The following is a 27,163-nucleotide window of genomic DNA, read 5'->3' on the forward strand; positions in this document are numbered from 1 at the left end:
TGCGCTCCCGGGTCTTGACGACCAGCCCGGGGGCGAAGCCATTTGCTTGGAGCCCAGTGCGGGGATGCACAGGTTCTGAGGGTCGGGGTCTGCGTCGCGGCACAGCCGCACGGGAACCCAGGCCTTCACCAAGCCTCAGGTCTTCCCAGCATGTGGCACCCGCAGGGTGACCGTGGCTCAGGCGGGCACAGGGCTCGGGGGGCAGCAGGCCGCGTGCCCACCTCCCGTGTCGCGTCGCCGCTGGGGACACAGGTGCACAGAGAGGCTGTGTAGTCGCCTGGGGTCCTGCCACCAGTTAGTGGGCGGCTGAGGACTGTGGACCAGTAAACGTAGGCACCTGCCGTCCCACTTTTTGGGGTGGCAATGATCCGGGTGGAACTTTCTAACACCTTGACTTTGTGATCTGGAGAGGAGAGGAGGGGAGGGGAGAGGAGAGGAGGGGAGGGGAGAGGAGAGGAGAGGAGAGGAGAGGAGAGGAGAGGAGAGGAGAGGAGAGGAGAGGAGAGGGGAGGGGAGGGGAGGGGAGGGGAGGGGAGGAGAGGGGAGGGGAAGAGAGGAGAGGAGGGGAGGTGACAGAGGGGAGGGGGGGAGGAGGGAAGCACCTGTGGGCAGTGACCTGCCGAGAGGCGGGAAGCCGAGCTCAGGCTGAAATAAAACCGGCCCCTGCTAGACGGAGCCTCCTTCATCGAGGCCCCAAGGCTGGGCGGGGGCTGCAGGGTGAAGGAGCCCAGGGCAGGCGGGCAGGGTCGGGCTGACAGGCTGCTTGGAACCCGGCTGCCTGGAGGGAAGGTCTCAAGTCCAATTTCCCTCAAGGCAGACCTAGAATCTGACCCAGGTCTGCGGGACCCTCCCAGTCCTCTGTCCAGATGCTTCCATCTGGAGAAGGGAAGACAGATCCAGAAGCCTCCCTGTGGGGACGTGGTCCGAGCGCTGACCACCTGGTCCTCCTGCCCTCCCGAAGCTCCCGGGCTGGGGCTGGGCTCTGCAGGGGCGGAGCGGGCCGGGGGCTGCAGGGAGGGGGAGAGACGGCGGGCTGGGCCTTCGTGGGGGCAAGGGCAGGGCAGCACCCCAATCGTCAACACCCCCCTTCCCCCCAGAGGCCTCGGACCTGGAAGGGCCGTGCCTGAACCTCCCTGGGTCCTCCCCACCCAATCCCAATCCCGATCCCAGGGCAGGGAAGTGGGCGGTGGAGGGGAAGGCGGGGGGGGGGGGGGGGGGGGGGGAGATCCCGGGTTCCCAGCCTGGCTCCACCGGGGCTGGGGAGGCTCCGCATCACGAAGGGGAGGGGGGAGCACTCCCTGCGGACGTGCTCGCAAGGGGAGGACAAGGGGGGGACAGGTCTGCGGTCTGAACTCCGCCGTGAGTGGCCTGCGAGGAGCCCGAGCTCTGGTGCCTGCCTGGAGATGACAACCTCGGCAAACAGAAGCTTCCAGAGCCAGGGAGAGGCTGCAGCCCCTCAGCCACGAGAGCCTGCGGTGACGGACTCCCAGGGCCTCTGGCGGCTTGGTCCATCTGACCGTGTTTCCTCCAAATGGTCACCTTGGGTCCAGGCTGCAAGCCGCTGACATTTTACTGAAAGGATCTGGGCCGCCTGGCACCGGGAGGGGAGGACGGGTGGGAGGGGGGAGGGGAGGGGCCGTGTGCTCCCCGCCACCACCTCTGCGGCCTCAGCACCCTGCACAGTGCCCCTGTGGCGGGGCCTCCCAAGCAGGGGACAACTCGACGGGGACAGGGACGCCGGGGATGCGGCTGGGGCTCGGGCCGGGGATCCTCCGGCGCCGGCCGGGGCCCAGGGCAGCTCGCCAAGGGGACAGGAAATCAGCAGGCCGCGGGGTGTGTACAGAAGCAGCCGCACAGCCCGGAGCGGGGACCGGGACCGGGCGCCCTGAAGCTCGCTGTCCCCAGGCAGGGCCGCGGCAGGCGGGGCAGCCGCTCAGAGGACGGCGGGTCCTCGGCCTCCACGTCGCCCATGCGGGTGCAGGAGCGGCAGCAGCTGGGGATGGAGCCCTGTGCACTCGGACCAGAGGGGACGCAGGGTCGGCATACCCTGTCATGTCCTCCAGACAGCCCGGGGCCGTCACACCCCAACAGGGATGGGGCCGAGGCTCGCAGGCCCCACTGGGCTGCACAGTCCAGTCACCTGGGCCTCGGCTTCCCGGCAGCAGCAGCCGCATCCATGAGGCTGGCAGGTGCCCCCAAGGCCGCAGGCTCTGGGGACCCGGCTGGCAGGGAGGCGGGAGCCGTGGTGCCCACCCGGACGGCGTCGCCCGGGAGCCGGGCCGAGGGGCCCGCAGGGTGTGCAGAGGTACTGGCGGGGCTCGGCGGCGGCAGGAGCCTCGGTGTGAGCACGGGGGTCGGGCTCTGGGTCCAGGAGCCTCCAGACGTTGCCCCAGCCCGGGGTCCCGCCAGGTCCCCGGACTCCGCGTCTGCACCCGGGCCCTGCGGAGGCTCGCTCCCACCCTGCAGTGTCACCTGGACACGCGCTCGAGGGCACAGGCTCCTTCCTCTTCACACACGGCCTCGGCGGGAAGCAAGCCCTGGTGCAGGCCGAGCACTGTGAGCCCCGAGTCCTTCCCCAGCGCCGGGGGGGGGGGGGGGGGGGCTGGGAAAACAGATGAAGTGCATCCTTTCAGGCACGGGCAAGGCCTTCTCTAACTTGGCTCTACTCCCTGCGCCCTAACTAACAGTCACAAAAAGGACCATTTAAAAAACGAGTACAGGGGATGCCCGGGGGCTCAGCGGTTGGGCGCCTGCCTTGGGTTCAGGTCGTCACCCCGGGTCCCAGGATCGAGTCCCACGTCGGGCTCCCTGCGTGGAGCCTGCTTCTCCCTCTGCCTGGGTCTCTGCCTCTCTCTCTCTCCTCTCTGTGTCTCTCAGGAGTAAATAGGTAAAATCTTTTTAAAAAAATGAAAAAAAAAAAACGAGTACATTAATTTTCATGAAGAAAACCCATCTTTATGGAAAGAGGTATTCGAGACCCTTCTGGAAAGCAGTGGTTTCCTCCCCGGTGATCGCTGCCACGGCAACCAGAGCCTGGCCTGGGGACCCAGAGCCGTGCACCTGGGAAAGGACACAGGTTCTCGTGAATGACCCTTTCTCCTCCCAGCACCCCAGGGCCCTTGCACCTCCCCATCTTTGCACAATCTTCTCCTGGGTTGGTCTTTCTCAGCTTGTGAGGCTCAGCATTTGCCACTTTCGCTTCCAAGAGGGGGGAGAAGCGAGGACGGGAACATGCACCGGGCCTGGGCCGTCTGCATAAGGCTCCCCAAGAATGTTCCAGAAGCCCGTGCCAGCCCAGACCGAGTCCAGGCGGTTGGTTCTCCAGTAGAGACGGCTCCGCCTCCTGAGGTTCCGATGGTGTCGCAGCGGGCTCCTCCCTGTGGCTCGGCCCCCAGTGCTCATTGCTCAGCCCCAAGCCGCCGAGAGCAAGCGAGGCTGGGCCCCGCCAGAGGAAGCGCGCCGTCTGGACGGTCTGATGGGCGAGGGCTGCGGTCAGGAAACACGGCTCCCTTCGTGCCCACGCTCGCCTCCCAGGACCAGTTCGCTCTTGTTTGACTTGGAAGGGACGCTGTGTCCCAGTCCTCCGAGGGGACAGGCCGGGTGAAGAGCGGCGCTCAGCGGCCCCGTGTTCCATCCACCGCTCCCGGGGGGCGGCCGGGGGCAGCTCTGGGCGATGCGGGGCTGGGTTCAGAGCAAGGGCAGCGTCTCTCAGTCCTGCCCTGGGCCGAGGTTCTGGGAGGTGGACTCAGGCCCTCGGGTGTGGGGAGCCGCCACCCTGGGGAGCCAAGCCGGAGACGACACAGGCTGCCAGGAGCAGGACGGCCACTGCTAAGCTTTACCGCCGACCCCTAGGGCGTTCCTCGGCGCCGGGGCCACAGCGGCCCCCACAGGCCCTGCCAGCATGGAAACGCTGCTGGAGTCCCGCAGGCTGGGGGCGCCAGAACCCCAAGACGCACGGAGACTCCGAGCTGCCTTCCTATGGGGCAGACCAGGATGCTGAGGCCCGGAGATCGCCCGGCCTGTGGCCTCGCGCGGGAAGGGTGGCCCCGCGCGGGAAGGGTGGCCCCGCACCCCGGCTGAGCACTTTGCTTTCCTCGAAGGCCTCTGCACGGAAAAGGCACCTGCTCCTCCGCCACCGCACGGGCCGCGCGGCAGCAGAGGCCACTCGGTGCCAAGCGTTCGGAGGCCCAGAGTGCACACCTGCCCTCCCGGCAGGGACGGCCTCTTCCTGGCTCAACACGCCGGCCCTGGCCGCGGTGCGGGGCACTCCAGTGGGTGACGGGGCTGGCGAGGCGCAGCAGGTGGACGGCGTGTGCCTCCCTGGCTCGCAGCGCCTCAGAAGGAACGTGTGCTTCCTCTCGATACAGCCCTGTCTGCGGGCCGGCAACCTACTGTCCGACCGCCGTAGCACTCAGAGCTGGGAGGGGATCACAGGCCCGGGGAGGGGCAGGGGGCGCGGGTGGGGCCGGGGGTGTTGGGGCCAGGCTGCTGGCAGGAGAGCAGGGGCATCCTGGGGCACGGGGGGAGCGGGAAGGGAGGCAAGGCCCTCCGCCCGGAGGAACCAGCACCAGGCCCCTGCGCAGCCCTCCCTGCACCGAGGCTACGGGGCTTCCTGCTAGGCAGCCTGAGGCCCCTCTGCGCTGCCCGCCCGTCTGACACAATGAGGCAGTGAGAGGCGCTGGGGGGCCTGGGGGGCAGGGGGGAAGGGCTATGGTCACCCGGCACACCTGCCCGGACGCCGTTTCCCGACTGCCAAGCCGGCGGTTGCTCCAGGGTAGCGGTCATTGCCTGAGCCGAGTCTCCCTGAGAGCTCTTGGCTCCCAGCGACAAGACCACTGAGCCCCCGCGTCCGTGGGCCAGGGCGGGAGGGCTCCCCAGGGCCGTGCCGGCAGCTCGTCTCCCCAGCCTCTGGCTTGCTCCCAGAGGCCTCGCCGCCTCCGCCTTCATCTTCACGCCTCCCGTGTGCGCGTCCGGGTCCAGCTCTCCGCCCTGTAAGCAGCAGCCACCCCACGGGCTGCCCTTCACTCCCTGCATCGGCGACGACCCTGCTTCCAAATAAGGCCCCGGGAACTAGGCCTTCAGCACGTGAACGGGCAGGGGGGCCCACGATTCACCACAACACCCGCCAGCAATGAGGCGAAGGGAAACAGCACCCAGCCTACCTTCCCCCGTGTTCACACTGTCTAGACCTGGAGGGCGCTCAGCGGATCCCCCCCACCGTGGGCTGAGACCCAGGAGACAGAGATGCCCAAAACCCCACACTGCGGGATCCCCTGTTTTTTTTTTTTCTTAAAGATCTTATTTATTTATTCACGAGAGACCCAGAGAGAGGCAGAGACCCAGGCAGAGGGAGAAGCAGGCTCCATGCAGGGAGCCCGACACGGGACTTGATCCTGGGACCCCGGGGTCACGCCCTGGGCTGAAGGCAGCCGCTCCACTGCTGAGCCCCCCGGGGATCCCGTAGCTCCTAGTTCTCAGTGAGACATGCAGGAACCCCAGACAGCACACTGCGCTGAGAGGCTAATCGATCAGCAATCACCCAAATAGTTAATGGAGCACGTACCCGACCCAACCGAGAGAATGGCAAGTACGGCATCCTGCCCTCAGGAAACTGGTGGGCTAGCAAGGAGAGGAGACCCTGACGTGAGCGCACCTACCGTGTCAGTCGTGGGATGAAGGGGCTGCCCCTGGACTCAGCAGGCCAGGGGCAAGGGCCTGGGTTTGCTCGGCCATCACGGGGTGGGGGTGAGACACCCACACGGCTGCCATGGTCTCCAGGAGCAAACGTGGGCACAAACTGCCAAACGCATGCCCGTGAGGGGCGGCCCTGACTGGCACAGGAGCGCAGACACCACACCCCGCCCAGGCTCCTCCCACGGTGTGCGAGCACCCCAGATCAGCCACCTAGGCAGCCACAAACCACCAGGGGCTTCTGTTCCGACACAGCATCCCGCTTCATGACGTCTAGAATAAAGACTGTGGCCAACACTGTCCCATCCCCAAAGCTGCACCAGCTAAGCCCAGCCATCTCTGTGAAACCTGGCACAGCAGTGGAATCACGGAGGGCGGACATCCTCGCCAGGAAGGCCCCGGGCCTGCCACAAGATGGCCCGACCTATCCTGAGCCTGGCGGCCCTCAAATGCCCACAGCCCTTCTTTCCTCCAGGGAAGGGCTGCTGATCCGTGCGAGGCCTCTGAAGGCTTGGCATGGCCAAGGCCCTAGAGCGTCCCATTTCCCGATGCCCACGGGAGGGCGGGATGCCCTTCTCTGCAGTGCCAGTCCTCTTCTCACACATCCAGGGAGCAGGCAAGTGTCCTGCCCACCCACCACGGCCCATGCCCAGCCTGCCCGGACATCTTGGCCACAGGGGCTCCCTGCCACCCCTGCTGCCCAGAGCTAGGAGTACAGGTGGGTGGGCTGGGGAGCGTGCGGTCACTCAACCTGATGGACAGGTGCAGAGCATGATGTGCTGGGCCCTGGAGGGCTGCACGGGGAGGGCCTGGGGAGGGACAAGGGGCAGATGATGGACGAAGGGGCACTGGAGGGCTCAAGCAGGCAGATGGAGCCCTGAGGGGCTGTGTGCCTGGCTTACAACAGGGGTGGCAGACGGTGACAGCCAGGGCAAGGCCGGGAGGATAAAAAGGGGAACGGCTTGTTCGGTCTTGAACAGATGCCAGCCAGAGGAACAGTGATGTGGGGACCCCTGCAGGGGGCTGGATGCAGGTCACAGACATGGAGGATGAGGCAGGCATGAAAGAACTGGGGGCTTCCAACATTCAGGGGACGGGAGAAGAGGAGCTGGGAAATGCACCCACAATAGTTCCAGTGGCTGCGGTGATGGCCTCATCACGGCCTCATGCGTCTTAGACCCCACCCGAGCTCCCCACTTGGCTGATCCTCCGTGAACTCTGCTCCAGTGACGGGGAACTTGGATGGGTCCCCTGCGACTGCACTGTCCTGTGCGTGCCCCTTGGGAGCCCCTGGGAGCCCCTGCTCCCTATTTCCTAGATAGTGTCCCCTGGATGCTCCTGGCTCCCCACCCACCCTACCTCACTGCGTATGAGAATGTGATAGTACTGACAGCTGCAGAGGATGGCAACTTGGAAACGCGACAGACTTCTGGCAGAGTAAGTGACAGAGACTAAGGAGCTGGGCACTCAGGACGGAGGGACGTCCACCTGCCCAGGGAAGGGATGGGTATGCCAGACTACAGAGGTACGAAATACAGGGTGAGAGGCGGGGTGGGGACACCGAGGAGGGTAATCACGGTGATGGCTAATACTGAGTGAGCGTGCCCATGTGTCAGACCCAGTTTTAAGTCGTCATTTACTGTTGATAACAAACGAGGTAAGTAGTATCACCTCCATGTTGCAGGTGAACAAAATACGGCAGGGAGATATGAAACACTGCCCAGGGTCACAGGAACCAGACAGAGGAGTTTCCCAAAATGAGGGAACTCTCAGGACACAGCTGAGACTGGAGGAAGGACATAAATGAGAAGATACCGGCTCTGAAATGGGAACTACAGAGACTGGAGACAGAGGGACCTGGGTACCAATAAAGGTTTGAGAAAGAGAAGTGGTTTACAAGGGCAATGAGGGATCAATAGAGATGGATAAAGGATCTGCCTGCGTGTGGAAGGTCTGAGTGGAAGCAGGAGCCCTGGCATCAATAACCAGCGTGTGTTATTCATCTTTATGACTTGACGGCCTGGTGTGGGCATTTGATTCACAGCAGGCCCTTGAGAACTATTAAGTTTCAAATGGATGGATGAATGGGTAGGATGGATGGATGGATGGACAGATGGATGGATGGATGGATGGATGGATGGATGGATGGATGGGAGGATGGGCGGGTGGATGGGTGGATGGATGGGTGGATAGATGGATGGATGGGTGGATGGGTGGGTGGGTAGATGGATGGATGGGTGGATGGGTGGGTGGATGGATGGATGGATGGGTAGATGGGAGGGTGGGCGGATGGACGGATGGACGGATGGGTGGATGGATGGGTGGACGGATGGGTGCGTGGATGGATGGGTGGATGGGTAGGTGGGTGATTGGATGGATGGGTGGATCAATAAGTGGATGGGTGGGTGGATGGATGGATGGATGGGTGGATGGGTGGGTGGGTGGATGGATGGGTGGATGGGTGGGTGGGTGAGTGGATGGATGGGTGGATCAATAAGTGGATGGGTGGGTGGATGGATGGATGGATGGGTGGGTGGGTGGGTGGGTGGGTGGATGGATGGGTGGATGGGTGGGTGGGTGAGTGAATGGATGGGTGGATGGGTGGGTGGGTGGATGGATGGGTGGATGGGTGGGTGGGTGGATGGATGGGTGGGTGAGTGGATGGATGGGTGGATCAATAAGTGGATGGGTGGGTGGATGGATGGGTGGGTGGATGGATGGGTGGGTGGATGGATGGATGGGTGGATGGATGGGTGGATGGGTGGATGGGTGGGTGGATGGGTGGATGGATAAATGGATGGGTGGATGGGCAGATGGATAAGTGGATGGATGGATGGGTGGATGGATGGGTGGATGGGTGGGTGGATGGGTGGATGGGTGGATGGATAAATGTATGGGTGGATGGGTGGATGGTTGGATGGGTGTGTGGACGGGTGGGTGGATGGATGGATTGATTGATGGGTGGATGGGTTTGTGGATGGATGGATTAAAGAATGAACAAAGGAAAAAGATACTGAAATCAGATGGTAGGATTTAAAGGAGGAGATCGGTGAATGAAAGTGGTACAGCAATAGTTTAGGAAGGCAGCTGGGGGGAGAATGTGCCCAGGTCCTGTGAGCTGGAGCCACCGGGGTCCTTACTGGGGGAAGCCAGGGCTCTGTTGGGAAGGAAAAACTTTCTTCTATCCTTCAACGGTTCTTCCATCCAGTCTGAGAAGTAAAGTGACGTGAAACAGATCAACAGGAGGAAACGACAATTAATTCTGTACGAACAGGAACCCGATACACACGAGTGGTTCAGAGACAGAAAGGTGACGTGACGGAGCCATGGCGTCCCGAGCTACGAATGGAGCAGGGCTGGGGCATCAAAGGGGCGGAGGGTGCAATAAAAGAGGTGTTTAGTGACTAGAGGTTCACTGCCATACAGACGGATCGTTCAGGTGAAATGTGTCGCTGGTAATGACTCTTACTGTGGGAAAGACTCTCCCTTTAGATTCTTCTAGGAAGTTAAGAGAGAAGCAAAATTTCCCCGGAGTCTGCAAATCTCAACCGCCTTCAGCCCCCAACAGTCCACCTCTCAGAGTGACACATTTGGAGGAGACTTGTTTTGACACCTGCATTTCTCGCAGGGTGAAGATGGGGAAAGCGACGTAGAAATGTCGGCCCCATGAGCTGAGGGATGCGGGTCCACGGCGAGGTGCCACCGTGAGAGATGACCAATGAAGGGAACCGATGGTAACCCGACCCGGGCACGCCCGCGGTCCTCTGGCGAGGCCCCTCCTGGCCGGGGCGCCGGAAGATGTCCGGTCTCCAAATACAAGGCTTGTACCTCACTGCTAGGGAGGAGCTGCAATCTGGTGGAAACCCTGAGACCTCCCCAGGGGCTGTAGGGTGTGCAGCCGGCCGGAGGGGCTGCTGAATACCCGCGTGCAGCTGGCCTGGCACGGGCGGCCAGGCCCCGGCTTAGCTCCAGAGTCCTGCCCTTCTCCTGAACTGAGGCTGATGGAGGGACCTACATCAGGGTGAAGACAAAGCCGGAGAGAGATGCCCTCAGAATCCCCCGTTAGCCCACAGCACCAGGGCACACAGAAAAGAAGTGCCCAGGACGCACGCTAGGGCTTTCGGGGACGGTGGGCACAGCGCAGGCGTGTGCAGTAAGGCGGCCGGGGGAGCACGCGCGGGACTGAGTCCTGGGCCCAGGGTTAGGCCCAGGCATCCAGCCCCGCACCCTTCGCTCTCACGGAGGGGCTGTTGCTACACGGGAGCTGGATGTTGGGGAGACTGTGGGCGTGGCTGAGCCAGGCACAGAGGCCACCGGGCTGCACCAAAATCTGTTATTTCTCAAGCCCAGAAAAAACAGTCTGCAAGCTTCCACACTTGCTTGAAGCCGACCCGCACCTTTGCTTGCCCCTGCTCACTGCCATATGCCGTGGTGGCACGGGCGGTGGCACGGGCTCGGTCGGGGCAAGAGCAGTGACCGCGCGGGGGCAACAGACGGAGGGCGAGGCTGTCCCCCCGGTCACCCACAGAGCAAGGGCGCAGGCACTGCCCCGCGGGGGCCTCTCCCGGGCCGACTGCACCCCGTGAGGGCTCCCTGGGATCTCGTCCAAGTGCACATTCTCAGTCAGAGGCTGCGCTTCTGCCAAGCGCTCAGGCAGTGTTGACGCTGCTGGCCCAAGGGTCGCGCTCAGAAGAGAAAGGACAGTATCGTTAGTGTCTCTATAAAGACATGAAAGCCGTGGGAGTGGCGACGATGCCATTTTATCCTGCAAATGGGTAAAGTAGGTACACGCGCTTAGAAATGCGTGTACTTAGAAAGAAAAAAAATTAGAAATTTTTTTCTAGAAATTCTAGAAAATTAGAATTAGAAATTTCACTTAGAAATTTCAAAATTTCAAAATAAATGAATGAATGAATGAATGAATGAATAAATAAATAGATTTCATGCGCATTTTATGCTGATACTTTATCAGGGGTCTGAGGAGGGAGAGCAGGAGGGGGAACTGGGCAACGGTTCCCTGGAAGCTTAAGGCACCAGGAGGGCACACCCTGGGAAGGGGGCGGGGGGGGGGGGGACCGGGAGGGCCCGGTCACGGCGGCACCCGGCACGGACCCATGTGCACGCCCTGGGCAGCCCGGTGGTCCCTGCGCTCCCGTCCCCTCGGGGCCTGATCCCGCACAGCCTCTCGCCAGAGGCCAGCAGACACCTGCCCACAGGTACGCAGGCCCAGCGGGGCCCTCACCGCCCACTCTGTCCAGACACAGATGCGCAGGGCGGCCACCTGGCTCACCCAACAGCCCCTTCAGGGCCAGACTCCTCGTGGGACCTTGGGAAGCTCCCAGGCTAAGCTCCTGGAGCCGCACGGCCCCCGTGGGCGCGACACCCCAGAGGCAGGCGTCTCCCGGAGCGCGGGGTGGACGGGCTCTCCCACGGCCCCAGGCCCTGGCCATGGGGACCATCCTCGCACGGTGGATGTCCTCCCACGTGGCGGGAGCGTCGGGGCTGCGTCGTCGGGGGTTAACTAAATATTTTAGAACATTAATTAACCCCAGGGATACTCCTTTTGCACACTATACATTTCTGAGAGATTTGGGTAAGACGCGGTGGTTTTAGACGTCTCTCTGACTAACATATTTTCTGAATGGAAATGAGAACGCTTGGCCCTTGGTCAAGAGGAGACGTACGAAACTGAGATATGTCAGAAAATATGTCTGGCTGTTCCTGGCTGTTCTCTCTGACTTTCCAGAGTGAGGTTAGAGGGAATGTTTTCTGATTTTTGCCCAAGTTTTAGATTGCCAAGGAACGAAAAAGGCACAGCTCCATTCAGAGCCCGGCCGACGGGGAGGCAGGGCTAACACTGCTGGCGGTCGTCGCCGTGGGCAGGCTGTGTGGACGTGGGGGTTTTCAGGGACACAGCCTGGGATTTGGGGCCACAAGTCCGGGCCGAGCTCCTCAGCACTGGCCACTCGATGGTTTGGTTGCAAAAAAAAAAAAAAAAAAAAAAACCCAGAAAACACAAAAAACACAAATCAGGAGTGCAGGCCCCCGCGGCCCCACCCGGCAGCGGCGCTCGTCGGTTCTGGATCGTCGGAGGCTGTGTGGGCCTCAGTCGCACTTGCTCAGGCCCCACAAGAACCCGTCCAGGTGAGGCGAGGAGTTAAATTTAAAAAGGGAAAATGTTCTTTGCCTTTTATTTTATTTTTAATCTTTTTAAAATGTATTTTTTAAAGATTCCATTTATTTATTCATGAGACACAGAGAGAGAGAGAGAGACAGAGAGAGAGAGGCAGAGACACAGGCAGAGGGAGACGCAGGCTCCACGCAGGGAGCCCGATGTGGGATTCGATCCCGGGACCCCGGGGCCACACCTGGGCCGAAGGCAGTGCTAACCACTGAGCCATCCAGGGATCTCAGTTCTTTGCCTTTTAAAGGCTGTTGACATTCACTGCGTCCCTGCCTCTACCTAGATGGAGATAAACAGGGGGAAGGCAATGATGGTTGAGACGTTTGGAATCCATCAAGGGGAAGGAATTGGGGAAACAACATAATCTTGTCATATGACAGATCCCAGCAGCACCCTTTGACCTCAGGGAATAAAAGAGCCGTTAGGTCGCAGAAGAAAGCAGGTGGGGTCACGCCTCCCGAGCAGGGCTGAGCAGGGCCGCAGCGGCTCCGGGCACCTAAGGGCCCAGCCGCACCGCGTGCCCCCGGCCTCCAGCTGCCACAGAGCTCGACGCTCCAACAGCTCACAGCTCCAAGGTGTTTCTGGGACTTCTGAGCATTTTCCCATAAAAACGGTCTCCTAGTGTCATCTGGGTTCCCTTTACGCATTCAATGGGACCCAGGGCTTGGAAGGGAGCCCACGGGGGGCGGGGGGGTGGCACTCCTGCTGGTGCCGCCAACAGGCCGCGCAGCCCGTGTGAGGGTGGCGCAAGGGGTCCCCCACCCTGCGTGGCCCGTGTGTGCCGTTGTAGGGAGGACAGGTTGGTGAGAAGGCGGGGAAGCGGCTGAGAGACGAGGTGCCGGGCAGAGGTGACAGTTCCGTGCCCACGGCTGCTCTCGGACCCTCTTCTCACCAGATGAGTCCTCTCTGTAAAACTGCGTCGGCCCTCAGGTGGGAACAGCGGCCAGAGCTGCTGCCTGGAGGCCGGGGGCAGGCTCAGGCCGCTGGCTCCCCGCACGGGGCGTCTGACGCAGCTGTGCAGCTTACGACGAGGGGCACGGGCGTGACTGCGGGGCCGCCGCGCAGGATGAAAGGCTCGAGTGGCCGGGAGGCCGGGCAGCGACGGATGGGAGCGCTGGCCCCAGGAGGCCCAGGAGGCCCAGGAAGCGCAGGAGGCGCAGGGCCGGCGTGCAGGACAGCGAGCCCAACAGGAGACGCCGCCAAGCCTCCTGAGCCTAGAGGCCGCCAGTACATGCACGTCAAACAGAAACCGTCACGGGGAGTACAGCACCCTCCGCCCGGCCCGCTGGGTGCCCGTCGGCAGCCCCTTCCCCGGGCTCTGTGGCTTCCCGATCGCTCTGGCTGCACGTTCAGGAGGCACATCTGTAGGCCGCCCCAGCCGGGGGCAGCGGGTGGGACCCCCCCAGGACAGCTGCATGGAGGGAGCTCCCTGGGCGGTCCCGAGGCGCCGCACTGGCCGCCAGGGCTGCTCCGCGTTTCTCCTTTCCTTGCATCCGCGACGAGAACCACACTCACTCTGGTCCTGGACCTCTGCTCCCTAATAACGAGGTGAGATCACGAGGCTGATAAAACGGTGCCACCCCACACGCACAGAAATACCCACCAGGGCTTCTAAAACACCCCCCGGGGAGCGACAGGGGCCGGTGCGGAGGGACCCCAACACGGCCGGTGCTGCTGTACAAACTTGTGACTTTTCTAAAAGATTCCTAAAACGTGGGGCGCCTGGGCGGCCCAGTCGGTTAAGCGCCTGCCGTCAGCTCAGGTCAGGCCCTGGGATCGAGCCCTCACCCCGCTCCCTGCTCAGCGGGGAGCCTGCTCCCCCCTCTGCCTCTGACCCTGCCCCCTGCTCGGCTCACGTGTGCCGGCTCTCTAATAGAACTTTAACATTCTGCTCTGTGATAGGCTCATCTGCAAGATTATAGAGTAGACTTCTATTTGAATTTCTGTTTTTTTAAAAGAATCATTGGGATCCCTGGGTAGCTTAGGGGTTTAGTGCCTGCCTTTGGCCCAGGGCGTGACCCCGGGGTCCTGGGATCAAGTCCTGTGTCGGGCTCCCTGCATGGAGCCTGCTTCTCCCTCTGCCTGAGTCTCTGCCTCTCTCTGTGTGTCTCTCATGAATAATAAAATCTTTAAAAAATAAAAATAAAAAACAATGAAACCAAAACCCTAATACTATTACTCCTCGAGCCTAAAGCCTTCCCCTTCCCTGGAGTGACAGCATTTCGGCGAGTGCGAGGATGGTTACTCAGGCCTCTCACTGACGTGGAGCCTCTCACTACTGGAAGCCCCGGTACTGATCCTGTAGGACAGGAGCCGTATGGGAAACGTGGGCTCCTGACGTCAACTGTCCAACTTGTCATCAATAAACTGATAACCAGGAAGACTATTATCACCATGAGAAAAACAGTCACACCTTGCAGAAGCCACATGTACGTCCGTCATTCACTAACGGTAACGGCAGAGACACGCTCTTGCTGGACTCTGCACCCCCCCACCCCCCCGAGAAGGTTGGGGCCCAGCTTGGCTCCAGCACACCCCGTCTCAGGGGAGGAGCCTCGTCCTCTCTCAGATCCTCCAAACGGTGTCTCAGCCTCAGGCGCTGGAACGTTCCGGAGCCCAGGGATCCCAGCTGCGGAGGGGAGGAGCCCTGAGAAGCAGGCCCTCGGAGGGCACCCAGCTGAGACCCCTGCTGGGGAGGTGTGGACTCGTGCCCACGCGGCCCACGCGGCTGGAGGGGACGGGGCGGCCGCGCAGGAAGGGTCCAGGGTGCCCTGCGCCGAGAACCTCGGAGGGTGGCCGCCCCCCTCGTCCTACTGCTGCCCTGCTGCCTTCCCACTGCCTCGGCGGCTGCGACAGGCCGGACAGCGGGTCCCCAGGGCGGACCCCAGGCAGCAGCGCTCCCGCCCCCAAGGCCACCGCAGCCCCTACAGGGAGGGGAGGAGGAGAGATGGGAAGAGGACGCCCGGCCGGGGACCCACAGACCACAGACAACTGCCCCCGGCGGTACCAAGGTCAGAGGGCTCCTTAGAGTCGTCTTCTGTCGCTAACAGGATTAGAAAATAAAGATAAATCCTGAGCACACAGAGCCCCCCGCCTGCCTGCGCACAGAAGAGGCCGTTTGTTTTGTTTTGCCGGGACCCACCTTCCACCCATGCCTTCAGCTCAAAGGATGGAGAAGCGGCCTGCGAACCCCCTTCAAGGAGAGGGGGCGGCTCAGGCAGTGCCCAGGGGGTGGTGCCAAGGGGCAGACAAGCCCGGCAAGCGGCATCCCCGCCGGCCCTCCCAGGCCTCCCGCCTCAAGCAGAGGATCCAGGTCTGGATTCCAGGGCACCCTCCCAGCCGGGGAGACGTGGGCAGAGGAAGCCCCGCCCGCCCCCGCTGCCGGCACTGGGACGCTGCTCCTGTGACCACCGTCTGCCGGACAGTCCGACCCGGGTCACTCGGCTTAATGCCCCTCGCCCCGCGCACAGCTGCACCGCGCGGCGCTTGAGGGGAGCGGCAGCCGCCCCCTTCCCGTCTCCGTGGCCCCCTCTCACCGTCCCCACGTGGGGCCCAGCCTCCCGGCACCCCAGTCCCAGGTCCGCGCAGGGCCCACCACACTGCCTTGCTCTGCCATCCATCCTGGGTTTTCTTTTTTTTTTAAATTTTTTTGTTAAAGATTTTAATTTATTTATCCATGAGAGGCAGAGACCCAGGCAGAGGGAGAAGCAGGCTCCATGCAGGGAGCCCGACACGGGACTCGATCCCAGGACCCCGGGGTCACGCCCTGGGCTGAAGGCGAATGCTCAACCGCTGAGCCCCCCTGGGCATCCCCATTCTGGGTTTTCTTCATTAAATATCACTGCACATTAAAACCCACTGAGGAGTAACATCAGTTGGAAACGCCAAGCGCTACATTTATGAAAACGCATGCGCGTGGCGAGCTATAAAAAGAACCCTAAGAGCCAGATAGACTGGAATCTTTCCCAAGAACCTTCGACTGTTCTCAAACTGCTGACTCTCTTGCTTTACTTAAATCGAGACTTAGTAAAATACTTTTCCTTTCTGTTTTTTGTTCTAAAAAAAAAAAAAAATCAATTTCTTGGTTGTAAACTAAGTGTTCAAAGTAAAAAGGCCGAAAAATTTTATAAACCCGTAAAGAAAAAAACAGCATTCTGGTGGGACGCCCTCGGTCTCGCACACGCACGTGCACGCGCGAGGCCTGAACCGGGGTGGGTCGGCCAAGACAACCGACGGGAAGGCCCTGGCCACACGCCACGGTCAGTGCTGCGCTCCGGGCGCTGACGACCGCAGGGGAAGGCAGCCAGCGTCTCGGGCGCTGGGTGTGCTCTGAGCTCTCCCGTAGTTTCTCCAGCTTTCACGGCCACCCCAAAGGGACTGTTATCATTTCCAATCAGGTGGCGAGGTCTCAAGGAAGTCAAGGCTGGAAAAAAATCGCTGAGTCCAGATTTTAAATCACCGTAGTCCGTCTGCCCCTAAAGGTCACGCTCCCTGCGCTTCGGCAGAGCCGTTCCCTTTTCTCCGCGGATCTCCATCCCCCGCCAGCTCAGGGTTTAAGAGGAGGGTCTGCGCCTGGGGCTCCCACGCAAGCAGAGGTGCCGGCCAGCCGAGCCGCGGGCGCAAGCTGCAATGCTGAGCCCCGGGGCCGGGCTGCGTGGGGGGCGTGAGCCTGCCAGGGCTCTGTGTCCAGCACCAACGGGCCCGGGGGCTGGGTGGAGTCTGAGGTCCGGGGCAGGTGCCGGTCGGTCGTCCTGGGGGCTGGAAGGAGCTGCTGCATGTCTCCCGCCTCCTGCCTCGCTTCTGGTCGTGCGCCGACGCTCCCCGGCATCCCTCGTGGGGCTCGATCCCGGGTCTCCAGGACCAGGCACCGTGAACACCTGTAGGGAAGGGACGGGCTGGTGGGTCCAGCAGTGGACACCACCGTGCCGTCGCCGTCCCACCCGCCCACCACAGAAGCCTGCTGCCTCCAGGCCGCGAGGGCTGTCCCCCGGGCCTCTGGCAGATGCTGTCCCCACCGAGCCCCAGTGCCGTGTGACCCGCTAGAATTTTTGGAAATATCAACTCAGCTCCCAGACTTAAAATAGAGGTAAGCTGTCCTTTTTCCACACTTCCTGGGGGCGGGGAGGGAGCGAAATATGTAGATATAAGACATCACTTGCTTGCGGAATGGCGGAACCTTGCTTCAAATAGCGCTCGCACGCCAAGTATGCAGAACGTACGTTAGGATGGGCCGCAAAAAAAAAAAAAAAAAAAAAGATGGGCTGCAAATGCCTTAGGAACTCATTTCTTCTGCAGTTTCCTTGGCATTACTGTCGCTGCGTAAACAAATCTGCTGTTATGCCAATGATGTGGGCGCCGATATCAATCACTCAACTGGCAGGCTACGTCAGCTCCGGAGAGCTAAGGGTGGTTATCATTATTCTTAAAACCGAGAAGACAAAAAAAAAAAAAAAAATTCAAAATAAATAAATAAATAAATAAAAAACCAACAAGACGAAAAAAATTGAAAATAAATAAAGAAAAAAAAAATAAGACCACTCTTGACCTGCAAGACACTCCCAGGTGACAGAGACATTGGCGAGGGGCAGGCCTGCCCGGCAGCCACAGGACCAAAGGGCAGAAAGCGGAGGAAGCCAGGAGAAACGGAAAGAGACGTGCCCTGAGGGTCAGATCGGGCAAGAGGGCCACCTGCCGCCGCTGGACCCCGAGCCTACGATGAAGGCGAGACCGAGCTGGCCCCGAAACACAGAGAGGGTTGCTCAAGGCGGAGGTGGGTGAAGAGAAGCCCCCGGTGACAGCACGAGCAGAGGTGAGAAGGTGGGGGCCCCGGCACAGCCCCAGGGGACCATGAGCATCCCGTTCGGCTGGAGCCACGGAGCCACTTACACAGGCCCCGGGGATCAAAATTCAGAGCACAGCCCCCAAGCCCAAGTCACCAGGACGGCGCCTGCCGCAGGAGCATCTCTGCATTCTGCTCCACCTTCCGCCCCGCACAAGCTCTGCCCCTTCCGAACGCTCCCCAGGAAAGCTGCGGTGCCAGCCCCTGGTCTGTGCTCCACCCGGGGCCCCAGAGACGGCTGCCCCACCTCGCTCCCCCAAGACCAAGGGCCCGGGTCCTGGTGACTGCCCGGGGAGCTGGGAGACGCGGAGAATTGCGGTCTCTGGACTCCGGCCCACTCTCCATCTCTTCTTCTCGCAGTCCTCGCGGTGTGGGCGTCATCTCGAGCGCCTCCTGTGAACGGGACTGGGCCAGGCTGAGCACCCAGAGGAGGGGCAGACCCGGGGCCTGTGGCCACTCTGGGGTTGCACTTCACCCCCGGGACCCATCAGCGTGTGCCTGCAAGGCACCCGGCACCTGGCCCGGGCGGCAGGCACCAGCCAGTGCCCCTAGGAGAGGCCACCCGCGAACCCCGGAGCCCCACACAGGTCACCGTCCCTTCCCTGACGCCTGAGACACGTTTCCCCCAAAGCCCACGGCGGTCTCGTTAAAAAACCCTGTCGCGAGCAAGAAAAAGGTCTTGCGGTCACCGTGCCAGGATCTCTCCTGGACGTTCCCTCAGTGAGTCTGAGCATGAAGACCCAGAGCGGACGTGGAACCCTGATGACCCAAACGCGCAGCGTCTCCCGTTGAGGCCGGCTCGACTCGTGTTCCCCGATCTATCAAGCTCGTCACCCGGAATCAGGGAAAATGAAGTAAACATGAAAATACGAAGCTTTCAGAGCATTCGGGAAGGAAGCCGAATCTTATGTGCTTAGAAAGGCAGAGGCTTGGAGGAGGACCCGCTGCCGGGAAGCGGTGCCAGAGCCCAGTCTAGGGAGAGACCGAGGTCTGGCCTTCGCGCAGGCATTGGCTCGGGCGGGCAGAGGCTGGCTCTTGCCGGACAACGTGCCTGGGACACAGGGCGGGAAGGCGGCCTCCGGCTGGCACTGCCGGTTCCAGAGTCACCGTCGCCCTGCACCGGGGCGTCCTGCGCCACTTCCTGGGTATCAGGCACAGGCCAGTGCCAGCCGCTTCTTGTCCAGCAACGTAAACCTCGGCCCCAACGGACAGTGTCGGCCCTTCAGGCTCCTGGAGGCCCTAGAAGCACCTACGGGGTGGGTGCTTGTCTGTCCCATCTAGGAGTCACTCGAGGCCCAGCCCAGAACCTGTGCCTCCAGCCCCTCCAACATGCTGTGAGCCCCTGGTCCCAACATTCAACCCCTTCTGCTTGAAACACCTGGAGTCGTTTCCGGTTTTGTCCCTAGTCGACAAAGCAACCGCTGGGCAGCAGGGCGTCCCGGGAACTTCCTGGGGCAGGCCCGGCTGCGTCTCCTGCAGGGCAGCCCGGGGCTGGGGCCCGACTCAAGGCCCCAAGTGTCCGAGTGTGCGCCCGAGCAGCCCCGAAGCCCCCCGCCCTCGACGGCGAGAGGCCCTGGGTCGTGGCACGGAGGACGGCGGCCCACCTCCCTCGCCCAGCGCCCGGCGGGTCTGGCCGCAATGGGGGGACCAGGGGAGGCGATGCCGCCGGGTCCCCCCCGAAGGTGGACGGGGCCCGGGCCCGACTCGGAATCAATCCAGGACTGGATAGACTCGGGGCTGGGGAGTCAGAACCGCAGCCTGGGAAGAGCACGGGGTCCCTGGGGACATGTGCCTCCAAGGAGAGCCCAGGAAGGGGTCCGGGGGGCCCCCGAGGGCGCCGCATCCACACGGGGCACGTCACGGTCCCGCTGCGAGCCCTGCTCTGGTCTGAGGGTGAAGCCACGACATCTACACATGACGTGGACACGAGGCGACGCTACTACCCAAGTGACGCACCCCGACCCAAGCAGACCTGGAAACAGCTGCGCGGCCGGGGACGCGGGGGACGCCACCGAGCCACCTCCCGGCCGACGAGGCCCCAAGTGAGGACCTGCGCCCTGCGCCGAGGGGAGCCCCAGGCCCGGGACACGCACATTCCAGAACCGTTGGCGGGATGCTCCCGAGGGAGGGGAGGCCGCGAGGGCGGGGGAGCATGCTGCGTCCCGAGCGCCTCTTTGTTCCACGGGCGCGAGGATCGCAGACGTTTGTGCCTCCCGTTTTCCTAGCTGCTCTGTTCTCCTCTCAAAGGCCCTGAGACCACGGGAAGGCTTCCAGGAACAACAGCTGGGAGACCTGCTCCGGCCGCTGGAACAACAAGGCTGAGGGTCCTGGCCGAGGAGGGAAGGCTGGGAGGGGGCCGGGCCTGTCCCCACGCGCCCCGGGACTCGGGACACAGGCTTCCTGCGGGGGGCCGGGGCCCGGGCACATTCCTCCGGGATCAGATTCCAGTCCAAGCTCACACGGTCTCTCCGAACACGAGGAGCTTAGGTTTCTACCCCGACTTCCGCCTAGGGCCGGCGCCGAGTCCGCAGGGACCATCTGTACAAAGGCCACCGCCTCCCACCCTGACCCCGTGGCTGCCCCCTTGTCCCCGTGGGCCTTCCCTCCGAGGGCCACCGTTGCCTCTGGGGCTCAGATGCCCCCACGGGGGCCACAGCGAGGGCAGGCCTGGTAGGGAGCCCGACACTGTGTGCGGGATCCTAGCCCCATCGCTTCCGGGCTTGGGGGCTGGCCTCGGGCTCACCAATGTGTGCCTCAGTGTTCTCATCTAGAAAATGGGGGGAGGGGGGCACTAATAATGACTTTATGGAAGCGTGATGACGGCTAAATGGCATTCCCCGGAGTCCTCAGCAGTGCCTGGCACGGGGTGCACCCCAGCAGCAGGGCCCATAGAAGCCACTGGTTCCATCAGCATCACTATTGCCCCTTGAGTGTCCTCCCAGAGTCCGGAGCCACGAACAGCACTTGGTCATTGCGAAAGCCAAGGCAAGCACCTCCTCCCATCACTCCAGTTCCATCCGGGATTTCCCTACGGCTCAGTGACTGAGCACCTGCTATGGGGGGGCCTGGGCAGCCCTGAAGGGGGAGCAGAAGGCCGCCAAACCCACAGGCCGGCACAGCTCCTCACGCCGTGCCCCTTCTCCAGCCCATTTTCCAGAGTCAGGGTCCCAGGACTTGCTTCCCAGGAGCCCCAGCCCCGGGGCCCGGGCAGTGCTCCCCTGGTACGTTGCAGGGAGGTGGCCACGGCTGCAGCTGGCCGGCCGCCACGTCCTCCCCTGTGGCCTGCACACCCGCAGCCAAGGCGCCCTCAGCCCAGCCAGCACCTGTCCTTGGCGACACCCAGGGTCTGAGGCTACCAAGCCCACACACGTCTGTCTTTCCACCCGAGGGCTCGGGCGACCCTCCACGGAGGCTGGCTTGGGCCCTGTGTGCATCTCCCTAAGCCTCTGGGCAGAAACGTGGCCAAGCACTAGCCCCAGCTAGAAATTAAAAAAAAAAAAAAAGTTTAGGAGACAGGAGGCCCCGTCTAGTGCAGGGAGGAGGCACAGAACGCCTGGGTTGACCCCTGCTTGCCCCACCTCTGCTCCTTGACCTGCTCTGGGCCCCTCCACCCCCATCCCCCCGATCCCGCAGAGCCCAGCTGCTCCGGGCATTCGCTCCTCGGCCCGGGAAGGCTCCTCGGCTGCACGGCCCCAGCTGACCTTCCATCTCATCGGTGCCTGCGCTTCCCTGTAAGACACCCGCAGGCCGCACTGGAACGCCCTCTGCCCCTTAACCCTACTCTGCTTCCTAACCAGCGGGGTTTCAGCATGAGACACACTGGTCCCGCCCCGGAGAACGGCACCCCGAACGAGGAAGGCTGAAGCTTCTGCAGCAGCAATACGGGAGGCGGCAGCGGGCAGCCTGGGCTTCATCCTCGCCCCGCCGGCGGCTGGCCCCGGGGTCTCGGGCCAGGGCCGCCCCCCTCCCGCCTTCATGCCCTGTCTATAGCATCGGTGCTGGACCCGGCCATCTCTGCAAGCACCTCTAGCACGGACTCCAGGAGAAACCCCAACCTCCAGGGCCTCAGTGGTCATCCCCCCACTCTCCGCAGATGGGAGGCGGACCCCACCCCCCGCCCCTCCGCCTTCTCTCCAGGCTCCAGGGAGAGGCTCCACCGGAGCACCCCGGAGCCTGGCCCCGCAATGCCTACGACAGGGTGGGAAGGCCTGGCTCCAGGCTGGCTTCCAGCTGGAGTCTGCGGGACGCCCGGGAGAGGGATGTGAAGAGGGCACGGCCAGCCCTGATCACAAGTCGGGGGGCGGCGGACAGCAGCGGGGAGGGGGCTCGCTCTTTCATTTCGACCCTCTTGATGGCACACAACAAACCCACCTCACGGCCCAGGGGTGTGGCGGCCGGGACAGACGTGCTGCCCCCGGCATCACAGAGCCACAGAGGGAAGCGAACGCCTGCACCCAACGTGGTGGTGCCTGGGATGGGCCGCAGCACCCCCAGGAAGACGCCCTGGGACGGGCGGGGAAGGCCACGGGGCTGGAAGCCAGGGGGCCCGGGTACTGGCCTGGCTCTGCCTCGAACCAGCTGGGCGACCTTGAAGGAGTCCCTTCGCTCTGGTCTCATTTTCCTATGCTGAAAAATGCTGGAGCTGGAGGAGATGATTTCTATGTTCCCAGGCAGCTGCGACGTTCTATAATTCCACTAAACGGGAATGAGAATCGGATCTAATCAGCTAGAACTAATTCGACCAATATTTTTAGGTACCTCTAACTTGCAAAAAAAAAAAAAAAAGCCTCCATTTTTTTTTTTTTTTTTCCTGAATGGCTAGGGATGCTGCAAGAGCGACCTCGGAGAGCCAGAGCCACGTGCTGGGCGCCCACCACCTGCGAGCCGATGCCATCAGAGCGTGATTAACCTGTACCAACCGTCCCTCCTCCAATAGGTGAGGCTTGGGGCTGCGGAGCCAGCACTGGGGGCACTGACGTCTGTAGCACAGCCGAGGACCCGCCCCCGGAACATGTCAGGGGGCCCAGGATGAGTGAGCCCCAGAAGCTGCAAGGCCAGGGTCTGAAGAAGCTCGTCGCTTGAATGATTAATGGGCCTCTGAGTCCTGCTCCAGTGTCCCGTGACAGATGGTTTTGCGAGCTGGTCGTTCTGAGGCCAGTTACGAGTGATTGTGGATTCCAAGGCAGTGGCACCGCCGGTCGGTGTCTGAAAATGTCTCCGGAACCCACGGCTGGAGATTCGGTCAGCCGTCTCCCTGGACGCTGGCGGGATGATCGCAGGGGGAAGGAGGGCCGGGAGCTGCAGGGTCGGGGCCACTGCCCCACACGGGCTTCCGTCCCCAGCTCAGAGCATCACCACCGCCCTGCTCAGACGGTGCCAGGGCGGAAGGGAACGCAGGGCGCTCCGGCCCAGCCGGCTGCCCGGGGCCTCAGAGCTCGGGAAAGCAGGTGCCACGTGAAGTGAGTGATCCAGGTTCAAGAGAGCCAGGCCGGGTGGCGTCCTCGCAGACTTCTGAGGGCCTTTAATGTGCTCCGGGAATCTAGAAGAGGACGGTGAAGCTCATATATTCATATGGAGTATTCGCTTTCCCAAACCCACTCCATCACGAAGCCCTTTGCTCCAGTACATGTCCTGGGATCGGTATTCCCCAGAACTGACCCTAAGAAATGCGGCCCTAGACCACAGCCCTCGATTTGCAGACGAAGAGACGGCGGCCAGAGTGGCCCCAGGGTGAGCCGGAGCTCAGGAGAGTGCCTCATGCTAGCTGCGCACGTTGCAGGTGCTTTAGGGCAAACTCCAAGGCTTTCTCCAGGATCGGACCGGATGGCTGGGGACGGACATGCTTCTGGGAAAGCAGGGGGTCGGGAATCCAGGCCCTGGGACCCACCTGCAGGGACACGGTCAGCATTTACCGCAGGCGCAAGCCCCGACACCCTCCGGCTTGGCCCTGCCCGTCATGTTTAATGCCGCTCTGTCCCCCCTGCTGCACCATGCACTCCGCGCAGCAGGGGCCGCATCTCTTATTTGCGAATGCGTCCCCAGCCCCTGGCGCAGGGCCTGGCAAACCGACTAATGGACGCACGCCTCAGTATGTACCTCCGAGGATCCAAGCCACCGTCAGAACGAGCCCTCTCGTTTCCAGACGCAGGAGCCCCATGGAGGAGGAGACGGGAACCATTCGCCGGCACCGCGGGGAGGCCCCTCCTGCTGGGGATGAGGACAGCCAGGCTCCGGGCCCCGGCTTGCCCTGGAGCCGACTCGAGTGTGGGAGGCGCTGGCTCCAGAAGGGCTGCAGTGGGAGCCAGCACGGGAACCACCGTTTCCTGGATGTAAGCCACATCTGCATTTCCTATCAATGATGCAGGGCGAGCGGGCAGCCACGGGTTGTCCGGAGTAGGCAGCAGCAGACAGGGGCAGGAGGAACAGGAGGCGTCCCAGCTTCCTTTAGGCCAGCCCCGGATCCATGCCCGTCCTACAGTTTGCTAAGAAGTTACTCATGGGGCCGGTCCCTGCCTGCAGGAAGCTAAGAGCCTGGAAGGAGAGAGAAGATGGGTGTAGACGTGACCACGCAGCAAGGAAGACACTGGTACCAGAGCCACACAAATAAACTCTTCCCCAAGAACAGGACGAGCAGCAGGACTTTTTGTTTGTTTGTTTTTTTAAAGATTTGATTGATTTATTCATGAGAGTCGCAGAGAGAGGCAGAGACACAGGCAGAGGGAGAAGCAGGCTCCGTGCAGGGAGCCCGATGCGGGACTCGATCCTGTGACCCAGGGTCATGCCCTGAGCCCAAGGCAGACGCTCAAGCCCTGAGCCACCCGGGCGCCCCAATGACACGGTGCTGATGGAAAGTTGCAGTGCTATTGAGTCTGGGTCCTGAAGAATGATGCTTTTCGCTTCATCGGTCACGACTCTGACCAGAACAGTCCCACAAAGGTGAAGGATGAGGGGAAGGGGGGAAAGTTGGGGCCTGGGCTCCCTTCCTTCCCGTCAACGTCCCCCCGGGGCTCAGGATGGAGGCGGGAGGCAGCCTGCAGACAGGAGGGTTCTCAGCAGGACGGTCCCCACAAGGGGTGCGTGGAGTACTCCGCGGGCCGGGCCGGGGGGCAGGATTCCGGGGCAGCCGATCCCCGGTAGTACCAGATGGCCCCAGGCGGCCTCATGCAATTCATTCCAACAAACTGAAGGAACGACATCACTCTGCAAGTGAAATCTGGGGTGAAACGGGCTGAGGTGCCCGCAGTCCGAATCTGTGGCCAGGGGCAGGAGGGGGGCGGACCAAAGGGCTATGATGACGCCCGTCCGGGGCCGGGGGCTGAGCCCCGCATAGGGAAAGCTCCAGCGGACACAGCAGCTTCTGTCCGTATGCACGGGTCGGACCGCAGAGTCTCGAACCAGAAAACACTGGAAACAGGGCAGCCGTGGGCAAGACAAAGAGCCCAAACCACGCGTTTTCCCCTCGGTCCTGCCCTGACGTGGCGGCACAACCAGGAGCTGCTCACTCCGGCTCGGGTGGGCTGTCCACAGGTGAAAACGGAATTATGGGGGCTGTCCTTGGGGCCTGGATACAGCCCCTGGGGCCGGGGCTAAGCGAGCACGGCCCCGAGGGCGCACGAGCCCTGAGCGCCCGGACGGGGCCGGGGAAACGGACGACAGTGCCCAGTGGACACGGGACACTGGGACTTGGTGTTCAAGCCCCAAGCTGGGCCCCCGGCTGACACCAGGAGAAGCCGGGCACAGCCCAGTGTGGTCCCCGCAGCCCTGGCCACGGCGGCCGTCAGGCTCCCGGTCCCCTGCGCGCCGCTTCTGCCCGTATCCTGACCACGTGCTGTGGGACGGGGGCAGGCGGGCGGGCCGGGCACAGCCTGAGACAAGGGATTGGTGCACAGAGTGTGGGGTGATCCTAGGAGGCAGGAGAAGGGAGGAAGGGACGGAAAGGGAGAGGCCGACCCAGGGCCCGTCACCGCACGGCTGCCGTCGGCGTGGGTGCTTACTCCGGCCGGGACCCAGACGTGGGTGCGGGTGTCTCCTGGACCCCCCCCCCCCCGAACAGAGCACCCGCCCCAGTTCCCAGGCTGCACGGGCGAGGGGAGGGGGGTGCTCAGCCTCTCCGGCCCCTGGGCTGGTCACCGGGGCGCCCGCGGCGGGTGCGGACAGGTCCCCGGGGCCCATCAGCTCTCCCAGGACTTCCCCGCAGCTGCGGCTGGACGGGAGCCGGTGGGGGCCTCTGACTGGGCGCCCGGGCCCCTGCTGCCAAACGGGCCACACGCGTCGCCGTGTGTATTTTCTTTCTTGGCCTTGAAGATGCTAACGACTGCCGAGGTGAATCTTCAGTCAAAGCAACTACGACATCCAACTTTTCACTTGCTCTTTTTGCATCTTTTAATTTTATTCATTCATTCACCCATTCATTCATTCATTCATTTATGTATTTATTATTTATTAGCATTGCCTAGCTCTCCTTTATTAGATGCCACCTTAAAAGTGTTTGCCAGGGCAGCCGGGGGGCTCAGCAGTTGGCGCCTTCACCCCAGGGCGTGACCCTGGGTCCCGGGATCGAGTCCTGTGTCGGGCTCCCTGCATGGAGCCTGCTTCTCCCTCTGCTTGTGCCTCTGCTTCTCTCTCTCTCTGTGTTTCTCATGAATAAATAAATAAAATCTTTAAAAAAAAATATTTGCCAGTTGGGGTGCCTGGGCAGCGTCTGGCTTTGGGTTTCAGCTCAGGCCTTGGTCCCAGGGGCCTGAGATCAAGCCCCGCACTGGGCTCTACGCTCAGAACAGTGTCCAGTTGCGATTCTTTCCCTCTTCCTCTCTCTCTGCCCTTCCCCATGCTTGCAAGCTCTCTCTCTTTCTCTCAAATAAGTAAAATAAATGAAATCTTAAAAAGTCTTTAAAAATAATAAAAGATTCCCTCTCCCTCGGCCCGTCCCCACCCCACTCACTCTGTCTACACATACTTACACGAAACCTTCACAACTGGGTGGGGGCTAAGGTACGACTCAATCAATAAAAGTATGTGAATTAGGATTTTGACTCAAGCAGCCATTAGCAAGTCCACAACCACCCCCGGGGCCACGGGGAAAGACCCCGGGGAGCACCGCAGAACACCCTCCAGGAATGACTGCTCCACCGTCAGCAAACGAAACATGCCAGTGGCGAGAACAGCCACATCTCGCACACACACCCCCATATAGATTTTATTTTTAAAGATTTTATCTATTTATTCATGAGAGACACAGAGAGAGGCAGAGACACAGGCAGAGGGAGAAGCAGGCTCCATGCAGGGAGCCCGACGTGGGACTCGATCCCAGGACCCCGGGGTCACACCCTGGACCAAAGCCCAACCGCTGAGCCCCCCTGGTGCCCCCCATATGACTATTTTTAGATTTTTGTCCATCACAGATCTCCCCTGAGCAAGTTGACGCCGTTTTCTTTTTCTTTTCTGTTTTT

The 27,163-nt window shown here is 61.9% G+C and overlaps 1 protein-coding gene across 9 annotated transcripts in view; it reads right to left on the reverse strand.

The window, feature by feature from the left end:
* Positions 1-27,163, reverse strand: part of XXYLT1 (xyloside xylosyltransferase 1) — a 190,455-nt gene that overhangs the window by 69,590 nt on the left and 93,702 nt on the right. For 2 of the 9 annotated variants that reach the window (XM_041770320.1, XM_041770293.1), the window contains one exon: positions 13,926-16,752. The exons of 3 other annotated variants lie outside the window; for them this stretch is intronic. In XM_041770320.1, the coding sequence (XP_041626254.1) occupies positions 16,422-16,752 (331 nt within the window). In that variant the 3' untranslated portion in view covers positions 13,926-16,421. Of the gene's footprint in view, positions 1-2,847; positions 3,061-13,925; positions 17,297-22,623; positions 23,254-27,163 lie in introns of those variants that run through there. 4 more of the 9 variants (XR_005990176.1, XR_005990177.1, XR_005990178.1 and 1 more) reach the window with 4 other exon arrangements.

The sequence above is a fragment of the Vulpes lagopus genome, chromosome 1 (genome assembly GCF_018345385.1).
Source record: "Vulpes lagopus strain Blue_001 chromosome 1, ASM1834538v1, whole genome shotgun sequence".
In the NCBI taxonomy this organism is placed as follows: Eukaryota; Metazoa; Chordata; class Mammalia; order Carnivora; family Canidae; genus Vulpes; species Vulpes lagopus.